Source organism: Sinocyclocheilus anshuiensis, unplaced genomic scaffold, assembly GCF_001515605.1.
Source record: "Sinocyclocheilus anshuiensis isolate Anshui unplaced genomic scaffold, SAMN03320099.WGS_v1.1 scaffold1373, whole genome shotgun sequence".
NCBI classification, from domain to species: domain Eukaryota; kingdom Metazoa; phylum Chordata; class Actinopteri; order Cypriniformes; family Cyprinidae; genus Sinocyclocheilus; species Sinocyclocheilus anshuiensis.
In genome coordinates this window covers 441,350-450,744 of record NW_015548285.1, presented here as the reverse complement: position 1 = coordinate 450,744, position 9,395 = coordinate 441,350, and the positions used below count along the sequence as shown (strand labels likewise).

At 36.9% G+C, this 9,395-nt stretch overlaps 1 protein-coding gene across 1 annotated transcript in view; it reads right to left on the bottom strand.

Annotated features, from left to right (window-relative positions):
- Window positions 1-2,314: 2,314 nt before the first annotated feature.
- The window catches only part of ghrhra (growth hormone releasing hormone receptor a), a 27,506-nt gene continuing 20,425 nt past the window's right edge, over window positions 2,315-9,395 (bottom strand). The window contains exons 4-9 of the mRNA XM_016443435.1: window positions 7,702-7,802; window positions 7,153-7,250; window positions 6,449-6,581; window positions 5,232-5,426; window positions 4,537-4,578; window positions 2,315-2,641 (exon numbers count right to left, since the gene is read on the bottom strand). Of these exons, the coding sequence (XP_016298921.1) occupies window positions 2,471-2,641; window positions 4,537-4,578; window positions 5,232-5,426; window positions 6,449-6,581; window positions 7,153-7,250; window positions 7,702-7,802 (740 nt within the window). The 3' untranslated portion in view covers window positions 2,315-2,470. The remainder of the gene's footprint in view (window positions 2,642-4,536; window positions 4,579-5,231; window positions 5,427-6,448; window positions 6,582-7,152; window positions 7,251-7,701; window positions 7,803-9,395) is intronic.

The window sequence follows — 9,395 nt, the reverse complement described above, 5'->3', positions numbered from 1 at the left end:
AAAAAAAAGGTGTAAACTGTGGCTCTTTGGTGCTAAAAGCTAGTTTGGTTTGAGCATCGCGAACTGCAACATTAGCTCAAACAATGGCGAGAGTTTGGAGCAGGACTATCTGTTTTTTTGGCCAATGGCAAACGAGGAGAGTCATTATTTTTGCCAATCCGCTCGGTGGGGCGGGAATTAAACACTTAAATTCTCACCATTGATGACAAAAAAAACAGTTTGTTGTTTGAGCTTTCTCATTTTTCTTATCGTCTTTATTTTTCAACCTGTAAATATCAATGATCTTGAACAAGCTCTCAGTGATAGTGAACTTGTCTGTAGAAATAAATTGTGAAATCCTAACGGAGAGCGCCAGATGTTGCTTGGATCACGTGACCTTACAGCTTCATATGTGTTTGGATATATGAGGGGCCGAGCTCCCTCTGTGGCTCTTTCTAGATATATCTGCATGAAAAAAAGACAAAAAAAGAGACCGTTTTTGCTGCTTTCTATGTTCTTGACACCAGCCGTCATTCTGAGTGTGAGCTCAGAAGGTAACGACCATGTCTCAAAGCTGTTACAGACGTGTTTTCTTGTGCTTGTAACACATCTGCCTGCCAGTAGGTAATGCTTTTTATTTGATTGTATAGCCTATTTGAGCGCTGTATATTTGAGGAACGAGGAGATAAGTGGGATATTTTATGTGTTTCTCGTGTAGGTCTGACATGTTTCATTGTGTCTTTGAGATGTCTTCATATTGTGGACTAACTCATTTCAATCTGAATGTAACACCCAGACAACAACTGTATCGTGCATTCAGCTGCTCTGTAAAGCTGCCTGCTGTTTCTTCTGCTTTGATGTAGAGATGATGTCCATGTTTGACCTGTGAACATTTTTGTACGTATCTGAATTCCATTCTTGACAAACAACTCTTGAATTTCTGTTTTATGTAGTTCTTTATGTAGTTCTTTCTATATGTGTGTGTCGTCTTTGAGTGAGAGAGAGATATAGAGATTTACTATTACATATTAAAAATAGCTGTAATTTGATGTAATAAATATTTAATAACGAAAACTGTGTCAAGAGAGATGACACATAAAAATGAACTGTCGGCATCTCTAAAAGAGGTACAAAGTTAAAATAATTTAATTAGTATAACAGATATACAGTACAATACCATTTTTAAAACTGTAACTTACAAGTTACTAGCATAACTTGTACAACAGTTGAAAATTCCCTTTTAAAAAAAGAAGTCAGTGCTAGCCTGCATTTCATTTTACATAAATTTTACAGTCTAATTGTTATTGGTATTCATCTGTAATATCTGCAGACATACACTACTATTCAAAAGTTTAGAGTCAGTAAGATTTTTATTATTTATTTAATTATTTTTTGAAAGAAATCAATACTTTAATTCAGCAAGGATGCATTAAATTGATCAAATGTGACATTTATAATGTTACAAAATATTTCAATTTCAAAATGCTGTTCTTTTGAACTTTCTATTCATCAATTCCTGAAACATTTTCAACATTGATAATAAGAAATGTTTCTTGAGCAGCAAATTAGCATATTATAATGATTTCTGAAGGATCATCTGACACTGAAGACTGGAGTGATGATGCTGAAAATTCAGCTTTGCATCACAGGAATTAATTACATTTTAAGATATATTCACATAAAAACACATTTTAAATTGTAATAATATTTACGGCTTATACGGCACTGTATATTTAATAAATGCAGCCTGGGTGAGAATAAGAAACTTCCTTCAAAAACATGAAAAATCTTACTATCCCAAAGTGACCCCATACAGTGTACATACTGTACCATGAAACTCAAACTGATGAATGAGCTCATATCCCATAGTACCACTTAAATACATCTATATGCTGCGGAGAAGCATTATTCAGTTTCTATCAATGTTCAAAGTTGTTAAAAAATGTTAAGTTAAAAGAAGCTATAAAAAGCAATGGCATTAGAAAATTCAAAGCTGTATCCTGTATATTTATGATGCATCCTCAGCACCATCAGAAATAACAAATTAATCACTTTAAAATTAAAAGCCTCCAAACTGATGAACATTAATCATGTTACTTTGCAGTTTACGGCAAATAGCTCAGCACTTGGATGGAATGAGGATGTAAAAAAATATTTAATATTTCATATCTTTTGCATACCACAAATCTAATATACAACCAGAATGTTAATGAAGCATTTGCTACTGCATGGGCCCCAATCAAATCTGTACTTTAATCAAACCGCCACTCGTTTACGCTGGCTGTGTCACAATCTGCTTGTAGTTCTGCAACCTGCAAATCGGCACATGCAAACTGAACTCAAATGACATCTGCCAAATCCATAACTCTGAGGTATTTGCAGCATGACCTTGATAATGCCGTACAATGACCCATTTCCTCTTTGAACGTCTTCCACACTCCAGAGCCGGACGTGAAGCTCCCGAAGTCTTTTGCAAGTCTTTCTACCTGCATCATCCAGGTGTGTTCACACAGATGTGATGTAGCCCTTGCAGACGGCAGTCTGTTAATTGAGTGGAGTTATGCATCATGATCTGAGTAACGGTGACCCCACGCTTTTTACTGGGGCTCAGATGAGTCTGGGTCTGCCACATCCATAACCTGCGCTTCAACTCTGCCTGTACCTGAAAGAGAGAGAGACACACTTCAGTGACAATACATTCATATCAAATGGTTATACTGATTGCGATACTCTCAGAAAAACTTGCACAGTATCCCTAAGGTAGAAAAGCTAAAAGATGCATCTTTGTACCTTATTTAAATATTAGTACCTAAAGTGTATACTGTATTAGTACATTTTGAAAGCGCCACAGTGAAAGTTTTGCACCATTTGTCTTAGAGTGTTGCTCATTCTTATGCCTGATTACACAACCTTTTGTCCAGATTTCCCCAATTACAGTTTGGAGGAGTCAGATAACCAATTTAACAAGAAATAGTGTAGTGTAGGTTATGATTGACGCAGACTCCGTTTTCTTTTAGCTTCAGACTATAAATCCATCTAGTCTGAAGACATCGAACATGTTTTTGAGCTGATTTTAGAACACACAGCGGCTTTACACACTTGAAATAGTTAATGCTAAATGTATTATCATGCTTCATGTTTCAAACTGCTCATAATTGACCCGGAGTTAAAAGCTAATCCTGGATATTTATAAAGTGACGTTCCACACATTCCTAAACCCCGGGTTAACGTTCTTATTTGCATATTTGCGGCGTCAGTGTCAATGATTGGACGAACGCAGCACGTGATCTGTTTAGCTAACAGCTCTAGCATTGTTCATCCTGTTGACAAGTTTTTCCTGATTGGACTTTTCGAACTATAAAAGGTAAGAATTAAAGTATTTTCTTCATGTGTTTTCTGTCATCATCTGACATTTTTCTGCTCAAACGCTAAAAATAGGCCTACTGTTTATACTACGCGCTGTGTTTCCTTAGCTAACTCTTCAAAACTCGTGAATATCATAGATATGTATGTATGTATATGAATATGAATATGAATATGAGGTAGGCTGCGTGATTGGCTTTCTGTTGCTAAGCATCTAATATAACATCATCTAGCTAACAACACTGCATTCTTTCATGCTATACAAGTTCGGCACTGCAAAATCCCGGAGCAGGGTTTCATATCTTTGGGTAAAAGTGTTGCTGACCCCGGTTCTGTATAAAACCGTTCTGCTGCTCAGGGTTAAAAATTTAGTTTAGAATGACGATACGCGTTATTGTTTTAATTTGTCACGCATCTCGTAACAATGAGGTGCGCGTTTCTGCGTGCCTATGTGTTAGTGTTTGATTCCCAGGTTTTTGTACCCATTTAGACTAAAATGTTGCCTAAAAATGATTCATTCTGTGATGTTTTAAAGGAGTCATATGATGCGATTTCAATTTTTCCTTTCTCTTTGGAGTGTTACAAGCTCTTGGTGCATAAAGAACATCTGTAAAGTTGCAAAGACTAAAGTCTCAAATCCAAAGAGATATTCTTTATATGTGGAAAATAATGTGTTTTTTGAACCTTAAACCGCATAAACACATTTCATTACACCAAATACACAAAATAATGTTCTTTTTAGCAGCATCATATGACCCCTTTAAAAACAGATTTCAGTTCAGATTTAGCCTTTGCGGTTAGGGATTTTTAAAACCCCATAAAACTTTATATTATACTGTATTTTTTCGCATAACTCGTTTCACATCATTTGTATAAGGACAATGAATAATTCCTCAAAATCATGTAGCTTGTTGAGGTGTTTTATTGCTTTTCCAAGTGATCAGACTTTCAATTTTCACCTGGTGGGGAAAAAAACACTTTCGGTGATAGGAGAGATTTGCTCAAGAGTGCTTTATTTGACCCAGGGTAGTATGCAACCACAAAGAAATATAGTAAAACACTCAGAACAATGCCCTTGCATCCATCCAGTATCATGGCATTTGTAGTTTTGCACATTTTCTTTAGGAAAAACTGTTAAAATGTAGTTGTAACTGTCAATATCATGTTGAATGTTTCCATTATGAGAATACTTACATCTCCATTGAGAAAACAGTAAAGGAGTGCCACCACAAAGCCCTGGAGGAAAAAAAAAAAGACTTTCAGGAATACAATGACATTTCCTCATTACAGTATCTGTAAACTAACACTAAGTCATTTAGTTTAACTTGATGTACTAAAATAACTAAAACTAAAACATAAACATTTATAAAAACTATAAAGACATAAAAAAAACGAACAGACATGACAAAAACAACAAAATTAGAATTTAAAAAAAAAATCAAATTTTCATAAAAACTATAATAGTATGTAGATGATACTTAAATAATGCTGATATGTCAAGCCGGACTTTAAAAAAAAGCCAAATGTTATTTGATGAAATGCTTAATATGCATACAATAAGAATATGCATTAAGAAAGGAAATGGGGTCAGTTTTGTTCAGTTTCAAGATAATTTTAATGTTGGAAGATGTGACATACCCTCTGTTATCATAGAATTGTCTGGTCAACACCCACACGATCAGCACGACTGATGGGACACCTACCAAAAAAAAACAGACAATGCATACTCGCTTTCTCCAAATGCACAGAAAAACAACCCTCAGATCTGTAATACATTTTTTAGAAGAGATCTCAGTAGTGTGACACAAATGCTGATATCTGTATGCTCAGTTGCTCTAGTACTCAAATCTTGGCAGACTGCCGATGTTCATCTTTTAATCGGTTCACACACCGTCTTTCTCCTGAAATCTGTTTTTCAGGATGTACCAACCCCATCCTATTAGAATGTACCACCAGAAGTACTTCCTCTGCGAGACGAAGGTGAGGGCGAGGAGCGTCTGCAGGTACAAGCCTTCCACCAGCAGCCAGAAGTAATTAGTGAGGATGCAGAACTGGAAGAACGTTACAGCAGTTTTGCACGCCACCTGTGAAAAACAAAACACACACAGGTACAGATACAGAATAAGAGCACAATCATTACCTGCACCGGAAGCAGCGTTATTTTAGTATTTTTTATAAATATTTTGAATTTGTTTTTATTTCTAGATCTGATATGTTTTCATTTAAATTTTTTGTTAACGTTGTAGTAATTGTTGTTATTTTTATTAGTTTTTCTATTTTTTAAAATAACTCTTTTAAAATAATTCTGCCATTTTGGAGAGTACCACGACGCATGTGCGCGCTTTACCCGGAACGTAATCAACGTAATTAGCGTTGTTTACGTTCGGTATTAGTTTTTCTATTTTTTAAAATAACTCTTTTAAAATAATTCTGCCATTTTGGAGAGTACCACGACGCATGTGTGCGCTTTACCCGGAACGTAATCAACGTAATTAGCGTTGTTTACGTTCAGGAGAAAACGCACGCATGCTGAACGTAAACACTGATTACGTTGATTACGTTCTGGGGAAAGCACACACTTGCGTCGTGGTACTCTCCAAAATGGAGGAAGACGGTAACTCAGGGAGAAGAATTGTTGAATAAATTGTTATTTTTGTTTTCTTTGCGCACAAAAACGTATTCTCGTAGCTTCGCAAAATTGAAGTTGAGCCACTGATGTCACATGGACTGTTTTAATGATGTCCTTGCTACGTTTCTGGACCTGGGAACATTTCAGTTGCATTGCTATCTATGGAGGGTCAGAGAGCTCTCAGATTTCATCAAAAGTATCTTAATTTGTGTTCCGAAGATGAACGAAGGTCTTACGGGTTTGGAACGACATGAGGGTGAGTAATTAATGACAGAATTTTCATTTTTGAGTGAACTAACCCTTTAATGGCACAACATTTTTGATTGGTAGGTCTTTTCTGGATAATAGGTAGTTTAGTCCTTCACAGTGAAATGACACTTAAATTTACATGTATTCATTTAGCAGATGCTTTTATCCAGAGCGACTTACAAATGAGGCGAAATTCTGTGAATTCTGTATACAGACGCTCTCACTCACCGTGGACATTAAACAGTGATCCTGAGTTTCATCTGAAAACAGAACAGCATCTTTGATGAAGACTGCGCTTGCCCGCAAGATGAAGGAAACAAAAAGATTGATGTGTATGTAGTTTCTGGTGCAGTGGAACTTCCTGTAATGACAGAGCATCATGGGTATTTATAAACATAATATATTCTTATACTGTAGATTGCCTACTGAATATGCAGATATTTTCATTCACCCTTTCTGATTCTCTTTGTTATGCATTTTGTGTATCATAATTGCATTTTGATATCATTATCACACGGCTGTGCATTTTGAAAAAGAAAATTCAGCTGATTTGCAAAAAATATGTATCAGCTTTAATGCACTTATCAAAATAACAAAAAGAAGTATTCAAAATGTATCATTTAACTTACAATCTGCAGAGGATCTGAAAAATATGTTCAAATACATTTTGACATTTAACGACATTAACATTTGACATCAGGTTTAGGCATAAAATAATGTCACGTATGCTAAAATCAGCTGAGAATTAAACGAATAGTGGCAACTGGCTCAAAGCAAGAGAAATCATGTTTTGGCAGTTTTTCTGCTGATTGAGGGATAATACAAGATTTCTTCATCTTACAAATGGTTGTCGAATGCAAAAATGCTATAAAATCATATGGATTTCATTCAGCGAATATGATGCTGGCCGGTATATATAAGTGTGACTTTACCTGAAGCATGTGAATATGATAACGGCAGTAATAAGCGATATAAGTGATGTTGCATATCCAGCAGTGTACAGCTGTTTCAAGGTTGACAAGTAAGTTGTCTGAAAAAGAAAAAAAACAAAGTCTGAGAGAAAAGTAGTTAACATCCCTATGTCAAGCAGATTTATAGTTCATTATATGTCAATATCTAATATCTTTGGATTAAAACTAACTATAGTAAAACTCTTCCAGTTCTTTAAAGCCAAAAAATACTTAAATATATATTCTTTTATTCTTGTTTTTTTATTTCAGCTGGAACATAGAGGTCAATGACCTGATTAGATTTTTAATCCTAAACAGCGTTTCTTGACTTAATCAAAAAGAACAGTTAAAGCCAAAGCATGACGCAGAAACAAAACAGTGACCACTAGTGGACATCATGGGAGGCTCAAGTACACACTACTGTACATACACTGGAAGCCATTCATCAAACTGAGCCTTTCTGCACAAGTAATATTTATTGAAATATGGGCATTACTGTCAAATATGTATGCATTATGGGAAATTATTTACCACAGTCCCAGATTCTGAATCATCTTCAAATGCACAGGCTTCCTCGTACGGCGGATATGGGTCACTCCAGCCGTTAGACGTGCAGTTCCTGTATATAAAACCTGCCGAATAAACAGCAAAGCATATGGTTTTAAGATGACAAAACTGCAACATTTGTCCCTGAAGAGCTTTCTAAAATTTCACAGAACTCTACTGCATCTAAAAATCAGTAAAAGGGCTTTTGTCCTGATCACATAATGAGCAGTCATTAAAATCTCTCATATGCTTGAGTGCCAAATATGTCTCAAGTTTATCAGTTGTTACAGACTCCGGCTGATCAGCCCTCATTTCAGAGAGCAGTAAGCACAATTCCCACTTCATAACACTTCCAAAAATACCCACAGACGCCTGGAGAATACTTAAGGGAAAACATCCGGGCAGTCGTGGCCTAATGGTTAGAGAGTCGGACTCGTAGCCCAAAGGTTACGAGTCTAGCAGGGATTGTAGGTGGGGGGAGTGAATGTACAGCACTCTCTCCCACCTTCAATACCACGACTGAGGAGCCCTTGAGCAAGGCACCGAACCCCCAACTGCTCCCCGGGCGCCGCAGCATAAATGGCTGCCCACTGCTCCGGGTGTGTGTTCACGGTGTGTGTGTGTTCACCGCTGTGTGTGTGCACTTAGGATGGGTTAAATGCAGAGCACTAATTCCTAGTATGGGTCACCATACTTGGCCACATGTCACATGTCACATGAGCACTAGAGCTGGGACAAAACCTGCTGCTGGATGCATTTCCTGTAGCAGAACAGAACAGGTGTCCTACTTAAGCCTTCATAAGTGTATAAGTCACCTGCTTTAACCTCAGTGTGAGAGAGTCTGACCAACAGCTACAACTCTTACTAAATGACTTTCAACAAATAAGGTAAATAAAGCTTATATGGCTATAAGGCTCATATATATTTAGTAGTGGTGTCAAAATTAGCGCATTAATGGAGGCGATACATTTTTTCAGTTTAACGCGTTAAAAATAATTAACGCAGGGGCGGGGCTAGGGTTGGCCATCACAACTGCTGCTTCTGTCACTTTTTCTCTTGACAAGAAGTGCATGTATTCAATCGCAGAACGACAGAACTGTCGTGGTCAGTTAAGTCATGAAGTTACCAAAAAGGCGATTAAAGCTGCCTTAAAACTGTGCATGCATGTAATATCTTTTATATGAGTCACATTTAAGAACATGTCTCTGAAATGGTTTTCAAAACTGTCCTGGACCAGCCCAGCACTGTCTCCCTCATCTAACACAACCGATTCAACTCGTCAGCTCATTAATAGAGACTTTAAAGGGTTAGTTCACCCAAAAATGAAAATTAGCCCATAAATTACTCACCCTCAAGTCATCCTAGGTGTATATGACTTTCCGCTTTCAGACGAATCCAGTCAGGAGTTATATTAAAAATTGTCTTTGATCTTTCAAGCTATTTCATGGCACTCAGCGAGTGTTGCATGCATCAGTCCAAAAGCACTTAATTAAAACGTGCCCATCCATAAAAAAAAGTGTCTCACACGGCTCCGGGGGGTGAACAAAGGCCTTCTGTAGCAAATTTATGCGTTTTTGTAGGAAAAATATCCATATTCAAAACGTAATAATTACTTTAATGTAGCTTGCGCTCACTGTTGTAAATGGAAGCAGTTCCGGGCGGATGACGTATGAGGTCGG